Below are 14,938 nucleotides of genomic sequence, written 5' to 3'. Positions count from 1 at the left end.
TAAAATCACTGGCTCAGCTCTCCCTCTGTAATCCTAAGACTCCTAGCTCTCCTATAAGGAAGCATAAACAAGGAGAGAAGAGGTATGAGAATATCTAACTTGCCTCAAATTATACTAGTTTTACAAGTATTTCAAGAATTATTAAAGTTCTTTCCAAGAACTTTATTAAGTTCTTTCCAAGCAGAAAGGACTCTACAAATAGTTACATGATGATGAAAAACTGGCCTAGGGGCTGGTGCTGTAGCACAGCAGGTTAGGCCACCACCTGCGATGCCAGCATCCAGTATCAGAGTGCCAGTTTAATTCCTGGTTGTTCTACTTCCAATTCAGCTCCTAAGTACTTGGGGTAAGTACCCATATGGGAACCCAGGGTGGGGCTCCTAGCTGCTGGCTCCAACCTGGCTGTTACAGCCATTTGGGGAGTGAACCAGCAGATGCAAAATCTCTCTCTCTCTCTCTCTCTCTCTCTCTCTCTCTCTCTCTCTCTCTCCCTGCCCCTTCAAATAAATCTAATAATAAAAAACAAAAAATGGGGCTGGCGCCGGCAGTGCCAGCACCCAATATGGGCACTGGTTTGAGTCTCGGCTGCTTCACTTCTTTACCAGCTCTCTGCTATGGCCTGGGAAAGCAGTAGAAGATGGCACAAGTCCTTGGGCCCCTGCACCCCCATGAGAGACCCAGAAGAAGCTCCTGGCTCCTGATCGGCCCAGTTTCGGCCACTGGGGCCATCTGGGGAATGAACCAGCAGATGGAAGATCTCTCTTTTTCTGCCTCTGCCTCTCTATTATTCTGCCTTTCAAATAAATAAATAGTAAAAAAAAACAAAAACCAAACTATCACTACCATCTTGGTTTGCTGCTGTCAAACCAAATTACACAAACTGAGAGCTTAAATGAGAAGTTCACAGCTCAATAACTATTATTTAGTATTCTAAATACAGCCTTGAGGTGAAAAGGGACAGCCCTGGCTGTTGAGGCTATTTGGGTCACCGTTGTTGCACAGAACCAGTGACGACCTCCCCCCGCCCCATCTCTCTCTCTCTCTCTCTCTCTCTCTCTCTAACTCTTTCAAATAAATCTTTTTTTTTTTTTTTTAAGGGATAGTGAGAATACTTGTTAGTTTGAAGTGAATCTCTGGAGGCTTACATCTGAGCACACAGACCTCAAGGGTCACATTTACCAAGTGTCAAAACAAAAGAAAATAAAGATTATATGACCAACAAATCTTCAGCTTACTCTCTTTTCAACAAGGACACCTCTTCCTGTTTACCATATCTTTGCAGAAAAGTGGGGAAAACATTAATAGTATAGTAAAATCTGGACAGTTTAAAATAAAACACGTATCCACTTACCTTTACACTCAGTATAATAAAATGTGATATTAAGACACTTACCTGATTGCTAAGAAAGTCAAAAGCAATTCAAGGAGTGAGCATTTGGCAATAGCAGTTTGACACTTCCTGGGACACCCACATCTCTTTATCAGAGTGCCTGGATTCAACTTCTGGTTCTGCTTGCTCCCAATTCTAGCTTCCTACTAATGCATATCCTGGGAGGCAATAGCTGATGGCTTAAGTACTTGGGTCCCTGACACCCAATCAGGATTGCATTTTGGGTTCTGGGCTACAGCCTGGCTCAGCTCTAGCTGTTGTGAGCATTTCGTGGTAGGTAAATCAGCAGATAGGATGAGTTCCCTTCCCTGGCTTCAGCATGACACACTCCTGCTACCCCTAGCCATTGTAGGCATTTGGGGAGCTGAGTCCATGAATGGGAGCACTCTTTCTCTTTCTCTAATAAATGAGCGAGTGGTGGGGAATAGACAAAGTTTCATTTCTGTCTCAAGAGATTCAATTCTGTCTCCTCATAAAATTAAGATGATGAAAAAGCATGCTATTCTGTGTATCCTTACGGTTTATCACCAAGACCTGGTTAAGAATTTTTTGACAGAAATTCATTCTCAAATGGTCTCAAACACCCACAAAAGTTTTAAGAAAAAATTTTATCGGCAAATCCTACTTAGACGAGCAAGTTCAAGGAAGTTATACTGTGCCTAGGCAGATATGGTTGGCAACTTAGTATCTGACTCAAAACTGAATAGCCACACTAGAAAGGAATCAGGGGGATATTATTTTAGAAACAGCTTTATTGATATATAATTCACATAGTATACAACTCAAATCAATGACAGTGTACGATCCAGGGGCCAACACAGCAGAATAGTTGTCAGCATCCCATATCAAAGTGCTGATGTGAGTCCCAGCCACCCAGTTTCCGATCCAGCTTCCTCCTATTTTGCCTGTGAAGGCAGTGGAAGACAGTCCAAGTATCTGGGGCCCTGCCACCCATGTAGGAGCCCAGGATGGAGTTCTGGGCTCCTTGCTTAGACCAGGCTCAGACCTGACCATGTGGCCACCGTGGAGCAAACTAATGGAAGGAAATGCATAGCTGTGCTCTCTCACCCTCTTTCTCTCTGTCTCTCCCTCTTTTGCTATAAAAGATTTATTTTTTTCAAACTCAGGCTTACACAGAGAGATGGAAAGAGAGAGATCATCAATCCTCTGGTTTACTCCCCATATGGCTACAATAGCCAAGGCTGGGCCAGGCAGGAACCAGGACCTTCATCCAGGTCTCTCATGTGGGTGGCAGGGGTCCACGTACTTGGGCCATCTTCTGCTTTTCCCAGGCCATTAGCAGGGAGCTGTATCAGAAGTGGAGCAGCTGGGACATGAACTGGTGCCCATATGGGATACCAGCATCATGCACAGTGGCTTTACCCACTATGCAACAACGCTGACCTGATAAATTTTTTAAAAAAATATTTATTTATTTGAATGGAAGAGTGAGAGTGAGAGAGAGAGAGATCTTCCATCTTCTGGTTCACGCCCCAAATGGTCACAACAACCAGGGCTGGGTTAGGCCAAAGCCAGGAGCTTCATCTGGATATTCCACACAGGACAGGGTCTCAAGGATTTGAGCTATCCTCCACTGCTTTCCTAGGCACATTAACAGGGAGCTGAGTCAGAAGTGCAGCAGCCAGGACTCAAAATGGCAACCACATGGGATGCCGGCATTGCAGGTGTTGGCTTAACCTGTGTGCAACAACACTGGCCCCAGATAAAATTTTTTTTAAAGATTTATTTATTTCAAAGACAGAGTTACAGAGAGGTAGTCAGAGAGAAAGGTCTCCCATCCTCTAGTTCACTCCCCAAATGACCACAATGGCCAGAGCTGTGCTGATCCGAAGCCAGAAGCTTTTCTCGGGTCTCCCAAGCAGGTGCAGGGGCCCAAGGACTTGGCCCATCGTCTACTGCTTTCCCAGGCCATAGCACTGAGCTGGATCGTAAGTGGAGCAGCTAGGATTTGAACTGGTGCCCATATGCGATGCTGGCCCCACAGGCTGGGATTTTAACTCACTGAGCCATAGCTCTGGCCTGAGATAAATTTATTTATTTGAAAGGCAGAAAGAGAGAAAGAGAGAAAGAAAGAGAGAGAGATCTTCCATATGCTGGTTTGCTCCCCAAATGGCACAACAGGGTTGAGAACTCCATTTGGTATTCCAAATGGGTGGCAGGGGCCCAAGTGCTTGCTTGGGCCATGTTTTACTGTATTCCCATACACGTTAGTAGGAAGCTGAATGGCAGGTCAGCTAGGACATGAACTGGCACCCATAAGGGATACTGGTTTCACAGGTGGTAACTTAACCCACTGTGCCACAATGCCAGTCCCAAATAATTTTTTTGAAATATTTACTAATTTATTTGAAAGTCAGAGTTACACAGAGGCAGAGGCAGGCAGAGGCAGAGAGAGAGAAAAAGAAAGAGAGAAGTCTTCCATCTGTTGATTCACTTCCCAATTGGCTACAACAGCCGGAGCTGTACTGATTTGAAGCCTGGAGCCAGGAGCTTCTTCCTGGTCTCCCACGCGGGTACAGGGGTCCAAGGACCCCCAAGTGGGCCATCTTCTATTGCTTTCCCAGGCATAGCAGAGAGCTGGATTGGAAGTGGAGCATCTGGACTTGAACCAGTGCCCATGCAGGATGCTGGCACTGCAGGCAGTAGCTTTGTCCACTACGCCACAGCACCGGACCCCAAGTAATTTTTTTAAGTGTACAATCAAATGGTTTTTTTATACACTGGCAGTTTTGCAATCATTACCACACTTAATTTATATTTTAAAAAGGTATTTTTATTTATTTATATTTTAATTTGAGAAAAGAGAGACGCAAGAGAGTTTCTATCTACTCCTTCACTCTCCCCAAAGGACTATAATGGTTGAGCCTAGGCCAGTGCCTGGGAATGCAGTCCATGTCCAATATGCAGTAGAGACTTAACTACTTGAACCATTACTGCTGTCCCCCAGGAAGCTGGAGTCAGAAGCCAGAGAAAGAAACTCAATCTAGATTTCTGGCCTCCCAGGTGAATGTCATGGACAAATCATCTGCTGCTCCTCAAAGTGTGCTAGTGTGAAGCTGATATTACAACCAGAGCAGGACTGAAACCCAGGTACTCTGATAGAGGGTACAGGCATCCAAAGCAGCATCTCTCTCTCTCTCTTTTTTCCTCTTTAACAAGCATTTATTTATTTTCAACTACTTAAAAGAAAAACAGACAGACAGCCAGGCAAAGAAATTGATTTTCATTCATTGGTTCACTCCCCAAATGTCTGTAACAGCCAGGAGCCAGGAATTCCATCCAGGTCTCTCAGGTCAGTAACAAGGCCCCAAGCACTTGAGCCATCATCTGATGTCTCCCAGGATGCATTAGCAGGAAGCTGGATCAGAAGCAGATCAGAAGGGAACTGACACTGATTTGATATGTGGGCATCCCAAGCAGCTTAACCTGCTGCACCATAACACCCATTCCCCAAGTGGCATCTTAACTGCTATACCAAACACCTGCCCCTTTGTATACCTTTCTCACAGAACTATTTCCAAGCATGCTTATTTTTCAAAAATCTGCTAAATCTTACAAAGTTTTGTGGATTAGTTTTGCATCACAAAGTACAGTGTCTTTCAAAAATCTTCCCTTAAAAAAATGTTAGAAGACACCCTAGGGAGAAAAGCTACGTTGAGATAAAATGAAAGAAAGGGAAAATTCTCCAACTATGCAACAGTATCATCTAATATATTACTTCAGATAAATTGGACATTTAAAATAAGATGAGATACAAACAGAACTCCTTTCATGGGCAACTAAGGATAAATATTGCTTCTTATTTCTTCACACAAAATAAGCTTAAGAGATACAGACTGATCTGTCCCAGAGCTCTCCAGAGGCCTGCTACTAGCTGTTTCATTCCATCATTCTTTGGAAATACTTACTATCATCTCCAACAGGACCTGCTGAACACTGTGCTGGGGGGTCCCGGGCCAGGTCATTCAATTCCTTAAGAAAGAAGAAAGAAATTTATTCAACACATACCTAACTTTTATCTAACAATAAAATATACCATGTTACCAATAGTTTCTGTCCTACTTACTGGTGATGCTCTTTTGGGAAGAGGACTCCTTCAGTGTCAGAGAGGAGCAGACTGGTGAATCCTAAGTCAAAGTATTTTGGATTCTTGAATGCAAATATATTTTTTCAAAAGCACATCATTACTTCTTAGTCTTTTGGCTAAGATCAAGTGGAGTACCTGGCACGTGCTCTGAGGACAGCATACTAAATAGACTTCTGAAGCAGAAAGATGGAATACGATCTTGCTCTATCCACTCTCAAGCATCAACCTGATATTGCAGTACCTCTAGGAATAGTGCACCCTGCTCCCCAAGAATGAGCTACCTTTGCTTCAGTTTAGTAGGTAATAATCATAAACAGGTATTACATCCTAAAGAAAAAAAATGTTTTACATAAAAATGTTGTTTTTTTTTTTTTCAAAAATGATTTAAGGCCAATTTTTTACACCTAAAACCTTAAGGATGGACTCAGAAAAAGCTCTTAAAATCATAAATATTCCAAAATTATACAAGAACATTGAGAGTATGCTGATATGTTTTCAGTTGATGTCCACTACCAGAGTTCAAAAGGTAATAGGAACAAAAACTCTAAGGGCTGACTGAAGAAATGTCCTCCATTACCACAGCTCTGCAGGCAGAGACTGGCCTATTCTGCCTGTATGAACAGTCTACAATCATGTGTCAGCTGCTGCTGCTTCTTTTTTAATGTTTGTTTATTTTCAACTACTTGAAAGACAGAGATGGGGCTGGCACTGTGGCGTAGCAGGTAAAAGCTGCCACCTGCAGTGCCAGCATCCTGTGAGTACTTGGGGAGGCTGGTGCTGTGGCATAGCAGGTAAGGATGCCAGCATCCCATATGGGCAGTGGTTCGAGTCTGGGCTGTTCCACTTCCAATCCAGCTCTCTGTTATAGTATGGGAAAGCAGCAGAGGATGGCCCAAGTGCTTGGGCCCCTGCACCGGCATGGGAGACCTAGAGGAAGCTCCTAGTTTTGGATTGGCCCAGCTCCAGCTGTTGCGACCATTTGGGGAAATGAGCCAGCGGATGGAAGACTTCTCTTTCTCTGCCTCTCTGTGACTCCACCTTTCAAATAAATAATTTAAAAACAAAACAAAACAAAAACTCAGAATCTTCCATCCACTGATGTACTCTCCAAATGCCCATAGCTGGGCCAGAGCAAAGCCAGCAGTCTGGAACTCCATCTATGTTCTCCCACATAGGTGGCAGGGGTTCAGGCACTTGAACCATCATTGTTGACTCCCAAGATGAATTAACACAAAGCTAGATTACAGTGGCCTGGCCTTCAACCAGCACTCTGATATGGAGTGTGGGCTACCATGCAGCAGCTTGACCTGATGTACCACAATATCCACCTCAGATGTCCAATTCTCAGTTGTTTTTTTTTTAAAGATTTATTTATTTATTTGAAAGTCAGAGTTAAAAAGGGAGGGAGAGAGGGAGGGAGGAAGGGAGGTGGGGGAAGAGGGGTCTTCCATCCACTGGTTCACTCCTCAATCAATTACAATGGCTGAAGCTGTGCTGATCCGAAGCCAGGAGCCAGAAGCCTCTTCCAGGTCTCCCATGTGGGTGCAGGGGCCCAAGGGCTTGGCCATCTTCTACTGCTTTCCCAGGCCATAGCAGAGAGCTGGATCAGAAATGGAGCGGTTGGGACTAGAACCGGCACCCATATGGAACGCTGGTGCTACAAGTGGTGGCTTCACCCAGTATGCCACTGCACTAGCCCCCTCAACTGTCCTAACAAAAAAGCCCACAAACTTGAGGTTAATTGTGTAAACATGAAAAAAAGATCATGAGGCAGCAAATCACAGTATGTTCCTTAGATACTTGGGTCCCTGCTACTCAGATGGCAGACTCCATCTCGAGTTCTGGGTTTCTGGCATCAGGCTGCTCTGTCTCCAGCTGCTGTGGACATTTGGAGAATGAACAAGCAGATAGGAGACTTCCTTCTCTGTCTCTGCCACTTATAATAAAAAAATATTTTTAAGATAAGCTGATTTTTATATAAAACTTATGAGTAAGAAAAAAATGTGAAATCCATACAGTTTCTTTCTATATATATATATATATATATATATTTTTTTTTTTATTTGACAGAGTGGACAGTGTGTGAGAGAGAGAGAGAGACAGAGAGAAAAGTCTTCCTTTAGCCGTTGGTTCACCCTCCAATGGCCGCCGCGGCAGGCGCACCACGCTGATCCGATGGCAGGAGCCAGGTACTTATCCTGGTCTCCCATAGGGTGCAGGGCCCAGGCACTTGGGCCATCCTCCACTGCACTCCCTGGCCACAGCAGAGAGCTGGCCTGGAAGAGGGGCAACTGGGACAGAATCTAGCGCCCCGACTGGGACTAGAACCCTGTGTGCCGGCGCCGCAAGGCGGAGGATTAGCCTAGTGAGCCGCGGCACCGGCCATACAGTTTCTTTCACAATGTACATTTCCCATCAACTTTTTAAGACTCCTCATGTAGGAGCCAGCACTGTGGTGCAGTAGGTTAATCCTCTGCCTGTGGCACCGGTTCTAGTCCCTGCTGCTGCTCTTCCAATCCAGCTCTCTTCTGCGGCCTGGGAAAATAGTGGAAGATGGCTCAAGTCCTTGGGCCCCTTCACCTGTGTGGGAGACCCAGAGGAAACTCCTGGCCCTTGGCTTCGGATCAGCACAGCTCCGGCCACTGCAGCCATCTGGGGAGTGAACCTATGGAAGGAAGACCTTTTCTGTCTCTCCCTCTCACTATCAGTAACTCTCTCTCTCAAATAAATAAAAATCTTTAAAAAAAAAAAAAAAAAGCCCCTCAGTTTGCAGCACAGGCATCCCATATTAGAGCCGGTTCAAGTCCAAGTCACTCCATTTCCAATTCAGCTCTCTGCTATGACCTGGGAAAGCAGTAGAAGATGGCCAAGTCCTTGGGCCCCTGCTCCCACGTGGGAGACCCGGAAAAAGCTCCTGGCTTCGGATCAGCTCAGCTCTGGCCATTGCAGTCATCTGAGGAGTGAACCACAGGAATGGAAGATCTCTCTCTGTTTCTACCTCTCTCCGTACCCTGTCTTTCAAATAAATAAAATAATTCTTTTAAAAAATAAAAGACTCCTCATGTAAAGGTATGATTCTAATATTTCAGATATCGGCACCAGATTCTAGTCCCAGTTGTTCCTCTTCCAGTCCAGCTCTCTGCTGTGGCCCGGGAAGGCAGTGGAGGATGGCCCAAGTGCTTGGGTGCCTGCACCCGCATGGGAGACCAGAAAGAAGCACCTGGCTCCTGGCTTCGGATCGGCATAGCTCCGGCCATAGCGGCCATTTGGGGGGTGAACCAACGGAAGGAATACCTTTCTCTCTGTTTCTCCCTCTCACTGTCTGTAACTCTACCTGTCAAATAAGTAAATAAATGATCTTTAAAAAAAATTTATTTTCTCAAGTATCTCAATTTTTGGTTTTGTGTCACCCTACAACAGAGATTCCCTGCTTATCTCAAGAAAAAAAATATAATAGTCTATTGTATAAGTTCCCACTTCCAAATGTTGTCTGCACTGTAGGTCAGTGTAACTAAGAAGACAAACTTAAGACGCTGACTACTCTATCAATAGGTTGCTATTAAAATATAATTTGGATTTAACAAACTATTCTGAAGTCCTGCCATGTTCATTAAACAGAATTTTACTTCTGATTTAGCTTTAATCTTTTGCTTCTTTCAAATTGAGCCATGCCAAATGATATCAAGGTTTGACCTCAAGAGCTAAGATTTATCTAAGTCAAGCATGGGAGTCATCAGTCCACTTCATGATACAATTAATTTTAAAAACCTAATCCAAAGTTAGGCTAACAGACATTTACACATTCATCCAACATTGCCTTGGTTCAAGGCAGTAATATGGATGAATCTCAAAAGAAAAATGCTAAGTCAGAGAAGACATGAAAAGACTATCCACTATATAGATTTCATCCATACAACATCACAGAAAAAGTGGAACTACAAGGACAAAATAGCAGAGCAACAACTCCAGTGGCCGGAACTAGTTGGAGGGGGACTGACCACACAACATCATGAGAATGCGGATTTTGGGGAGGGACGGTGGAGCACACACATGTGATAGAAACGTTCTGTATCAGGATTCTGATGGAGACCGCACAACTGTGTATATATTTGTCAAAGCTCAAACCGTACACAGAAAATAATTTTACTATACGTAACATATTTCAAAGTACTCTTTTTAAGAGCATTTAACTATCCATCTTTGTATGAAGTATCTCTTGGAAAGTATGTGAGAAACTAAAAGAAATAGTCTTCAGGAAAGAAAACTTGCTTGGAGAGTGAGAATATTCCTTTCATACCTTTTAAATGAAAGATATACAGGGCTGGGGCCAGTGCTGTGGCGTAGCGGGTAAGGCCACTGCCTGCGGTGCCAGCATCCCATGTGGGCGCCGGTTCGAGTCCCAGCTGTTCCATTTCCGATCCAGCTCTCTGCTGTGGCCTGGGAGAGAAGTGGAGGATGGTCCAGGTCCTTGGGCTCCTGCACCCACGGTGGGGGCCTGGAAGAAGCTCTTGGCTCCTGGCTTCGGATTGGCACAGCTCCGCCTGTTGAGGCCCATTGCGGAGTGAACCAGCGGATGGAAGATCTCTCTCTCTCTCTCTCTCTCTGAGCTCTCCTCCTTTCTCTGTGTAATTCTGACTTTCAAATAATTTTTCTAAAAAAATCTCAAAAAAAAAAAAAAAAGATATATGGGGCTGATATTGTGACACAGCAGGTTACGCTGCCACTTCTGTTCCAGTCCCTGCTATTACACCTGGGATGGCGCCAGATGGTAGCCTGAGTGCTCAGGCCCCTGCCTCCCACTTGGGAGACCTGGACTGAGTGTGAAGCTCCTGGCTTCAGCCTGATCCAGCTGCTGCCAATGGGACCATTTGGGGAGTGAACCAGCAGACAACTTCGAAGGACAAGTCCAGTCCAGAAAACAGGATGCTTTCTGTTTTAGTAGTTTCAGTGATATACAAAAAATATTACGATTGAATTATTTAAATGGAATGAAAAAGATGTTTTGACTGGATAAACACTAGAGAACAGTTTCATTGTTTGAGAACTTTTTTTTTTTTTTTTTGACAGGCAGAGCTAGAGAGAGAGAGACAGAGAAAGGTGTTCTTTTCCATTGGCTCACCCCCAAAACGGCCGCTATGGCCGGTGCACTGCGGCCAGGGTGCTGCGCCGATCCGAAGTCAGGAGCCAGGTGCTTCCTCCTGGTCTCCCATGTGGGTGTAGGGGACCAAGCACTTGGGCCATCCTCCACTGCTTTCCCAGGGCACAGCAGAGAGCTGGATCGGAAGTGGAGCAACTGGGACTTGAACTGGCGCACACATGGGATGTCAGCACTGCAGGCATCATGCTTTCCCACTACGCCACGGTGCCACCCCCCTCTTAAAGATTTATTTATTTATTTGAAAGGCAGAGTTACAGAGAGAGGCGGGGGCAGGGGAGGAAGCAGAACTTTTAACATGAACACAGGCATCCTAACCCTACAAATGCAGGCATGCCAAGTGGGGTCTTCACTGCCCCTAGTAAGTTGTTCTGAAATATGTATGAGGAGGGTTCATGGAAATGGCACATTATGTAAAAACAAAGTATGGATATCAAATTTTTTGCGCAGAAGTAAACTTCTCTTAAAACTTCCATTTTTCATGTGGCCAGTGTTGTAAGCACAGGTTAAACCACTGCCTGCAAAACCAGCATCCCATATGTGTGCTGGCTTATGTCCCAACTACTCCACTTTCAATCCGGTTTCCTGCTAATGTGCCTGGGAAAGTAGAGGACGATGGCCCAAGAAGCACTGCCACCTTTGTGGGAGACCAGGATGGATTTCCAGGCTTCCAGCTTCGCCTGCCCCAGCCTTGACCACTGCAGCCACTCGGGGGTGCACTAGTGACCAGAAGATCTGTGTGTGTTTGTCCCTCTGAATATATATATAACTTTTTTTTTCTTTCAAACAAGTAAATCTTTTTTAAAAATCCACGTTTTATGGTCAGCATTGTAGCACACTGAAAAGCTACCACCTGTAATGCCAGCATTCCATATCAGCACCGGTTCAGATCCTGGCTGCTTGGCTTTTGATCCAGCTTTCAACTAATGTGGCTGGGAAGGAAGCAGAAAATGGCCCAAATACATGGGCCCCTGCTACCCAGATGGAGACCCAGATGGAGTGCTGGGCTCCTGGCTTTGGTCTGGCCCATCCATGATCAGTGAAGCCATTTGGGGAGTGAACTGTCTCTCCCTCTCACTGTCCCTGTGCCTTTAAAATAAATATATCTTTTTTAAAAAATTCCATTTCTAAGAACTTAAAAAAACTTGCAAGGTCCCGTGTTGTAGTCTAGTGAGTTAAGCCATCACTTGCCATGCCAGCATCCCATATGGTAGTGCCGGTTCAAGTACCAATTGCTTGACCTCCCATCCAACTCCCTGTTAATGCACCTGAGGAAAGCAATGTGCTTGGGCCCCTGCCCTCACGTGGGAGACCAAGATGGAGTTCCTGACTCCTGGCTTTACCTCACTACTATTGTTATTTAGGGGAAGTGAACTGGCAGTTTGAAGATCTCTCTCTCTCTCTGCCTTTCAATTACATAAATAAATCTTAAGAGGATTTTAAGGGGCCAGCACTGTGGCTTAGGGGGTAAAGCCGTACCTCATATGGGTACGAGTTCAAGTTCTGGCTGCTCCACTTTGATCCAGGTCTCTGTTATGGCCTTAGAAAGCAGTAGAAGATGGCCCAAATGCTTGGGCCGCTACGCCTGTGTGGGAGACCCAGAAGAGGCTCCTAGCTCTTGGCTTCAGATCGACGTAGCTCCAGTCGTTTCAGCCAACTGGGGATTGAACCGGTGGATGGAAGACCTCTCTCTCTCTGCCTCCCTTCTGTGTTAACTCTGACTTTCAAATAAATAAGTAAATAATGTTTTCTTTAAAAAAAAAAAAGAATCTTAAAAAAAAGTTCACTTTTTTTTTTTTTGAGAGGTATTAAGAGAAAGAATAGGAGTTCTCCACTGGCTGATTCACTCCCCAAAAGCCCACAATAGATGGTGCTGGGTCAGGACAAACCTGGGAACTGGAAATTCAATCTAGGTATCCCATGTGGGTGGCAGGGATCCAATTACTTTAAGGAAATACCTGCTGTGTCCCATGGTATACATTACCAGGAAGCCTGAATTGGGACAAGAGTAGGAACTCAGAACTCGGAATATGGGATGCAGGCATTCCAACCAGCAGTTCAACCATTCTCCCAAATGCCTATCCCTCCACAAACTTTTTTCCAGTTGCCTTGTATAATATAGAATGGCTAAACAGAGCTATTTGAGCATATGTGTTACCTGACATATTTATTTGTGATGAGTATACTTAAAATCTCAGCAATTTTTAAGACTACATCATTAACTAAGTCATTATGTTGCACAGATCTCTTCTATTGAACTTGTTCTTCTTATCTAACTGAAATTTTGTATCCTTGGACTACCTCCCTAACTCTCCAAACCCTGCCCTTGTTAACCATCATACTACTTTCTAAGTCTGTGAGATTTTAGATTCCACATACAAATGTAGCATGTAGCATTTATCTTTCTGTGCCTGACTTATTTAACATTCTCCAAGTTTGTCTCTGTTATCAAAGTGACAGGATTTTGTTCTTCTTACTTAAAGGCTAAACAAGCTTTCACCATGAATAAAATTTTTTTCTTAATTCATTGGCTTTGAAATTGCAGCCAGCCCAGCACTCTGTCTAGAACAGTGCCTGCATTCACCCCCCTCCAGGCAACCTTCAGACTTCACTTAAATGTTGTCCTTAAAGATGCCCTCCCAGAGCCCCCACCTCATTTCCATTTACCACTTATTAAATATTATGAAAAGCAAGCTTCTTGAACTTAGCATATTCACATTGACCCATAAAATTATTTAGTATCTCTTAAAAACCAGTAACAAACAGGGACCCAACCTCCAGCTTTTTGTGGTGTCTGGTCCATGGGAAAGGTCCACAAAGAACAGATAGTTACAACCACATAACGGAATTGTAAGTACTTGAAGACAAAGTCATCTTTCATTGATTGTAAGATACACTCTATTTTATAAATCAGATGGCAAATCACAATATCAGTTTAAAAGCAGAGTTTTTTTTTTTTTATTATGATACTGGTAGATCTTTCAATTGATGGCAACAAAGTATACAAAGAAGTAATAATCTTGTTCTCTGATACCATAGTCACCGTATCATATACCTAACAAAGCACAAGCTTAGAATTTTAGCAACCAGAGCCACAGTAGAAAATAATTGAGTAAACGCACAGGTAGGACAAGAAAACTGCCAGGTCTTCTAGTGAGCAGGGAAATAAAAGGACGGGAACTGGACATTTGGCCATGATTAAGATGCTGCCTGAGACTCTGGAATCCCCTATCAAAGGTGTGGCTCCACTTCCAATTCCAGCTTTCTGCTAATATGTACACTGCGAGGCAGCAGGTGAGGACTCAAGTACTTACTTTGGTCCCTAAACACAAGAGAAACCTGGACTGAGTTCTGAGCTCCTGACTTCAGCCTGGCCCATCACCCGTTATTAAGAGTATTTGGGGGCTGGCGCTGTGGCTCAATAGGCTAATCCTCCACCTTGTGGCGCCGACACACGGGGTTCTAGTCCCGGTCGGGGCGCCGGATTCTGTCCCGGTTGCCCCTCTTCCAGTCCAGCTCTCTGCTGTACCTGGGAAGGCAGTGGAGGATGGCCCAAGTGATTGGGCCCTGCACCTGCATGGGAGACCAGGAAGAAGCAGCACCTGGCTCCTGGCTTTGGATTGGCGCAGCGTGCCGGCTGTAGCGGCCATTTGGGGGGGTGAACCAATGGAAAAGGAAGACCTTTCTCTCTGTCTCTCTCTGCCTGTAAAAAAAAAAAAAAAAAAAAAAAAAAAAAAAAAAAAAAAAAAAAGAGTACTTGTGGAGGCTGGTGCTGTGGATAGCAGTTAAGGCTGCCGGCATCCCATATGGGTGGTAATTCGAGTTTGGGCTGCTCTACTTCCTATCCAGCTCTCTGCTATGGCCTGGGAAAGCAGTAGAAGATGGCCCAAGTCCTAGGGCCCTTGCACTGGAGTGGGAGACCTGGAGGAAGCTCCTGGCTTCGGATCAGCACAGATCTGGCTGTTGCGGCCCTCTGGGGACTGAACCAGTGAATGGAAGACCTCTCTGTGTCTCTGCCTTTCAAATTAATAAATAAATAAATCTTAAAAAAAAAAGTATTTGGGGAGTGAATCAGGATGGATGACAGGTAGCCCTGTCAGTCTTTGCCTCTCTTCAAAAAAAAAAAAAAAAAAAAAAAAGTATTTTTTAAAAAAGCGGTGGTTTAACATTTTTTCACCATAAAACAAACAAACCAAAAAAGGATTAAGAAGGTACACACAGTACCAAAAGAAAAGCAGGAAAATAGCTATTCCCTGCAACCAGTTCCTAGAATGGAAAAACACTG

At 44.4% G+C, this 14,938-nt stretch overlaps 1 protein-coding gene and 1 pseudogene across 2 annotated transcripts in view; one reads left to right on the top strand and one right to left on the bottom strand.

The window, feature by feature from the left end:
* Positions 1 to 14,938, bottom strand: part of UBE2D2 (ubiquitin conjugating enzyme E2 D2) — a 52,533-nt gene that overhangs the window by 12,624 nt on the left and 24,971 nt on the right. The window contains exons 2-3 of one of the 2 annotated variants that reach the window (XM_089335954.1): positions 5,478 to 5,538; positions 5,320 to 5,383 (exon numbers count right to left, since the gene is read on the bottom strand). In XM_089335954.1, the coding sequence (XP_089192080.1) occupies position 5,320 (1 nt within the window). In that variant the 5' untranslated portion in view covers positions 5,321 to 5,383; positions 5,478 to 5,538. The remainder of the gene's footprint in view (positions 1 to 5,319; positions 5,384 to 5,477; positions 5,539 to 14,938) is intronic. The other variant, XM_008255106.4, reaches the window with a different exon arrangement.
* LOC127490888 (U2 spliceosomal RNA) lies at positions 5,595 to 5,761 on the top strand (annotated as a pseudogene).

Source organism: Oryctolagus cuniculus, chromosome 6 (genome assembly GCF_051225735.1).
Source record: "Oryctolagus cuniculus isolate XC-2025 breed Fujian yellow rabbit chromosome 6, ASM5122573v1, whole genome shotgun sequence".
NCBI classification, from domain to species: Eukaryota; Metazoa; Chordata; class Mammalia; order Lagomorpha; family Leporidae; genus Oryctolagus; species Oryctolagus cuniculus.
This window is presented reverse-complemented; position numbering and strand designations above follow the sequence as displayed.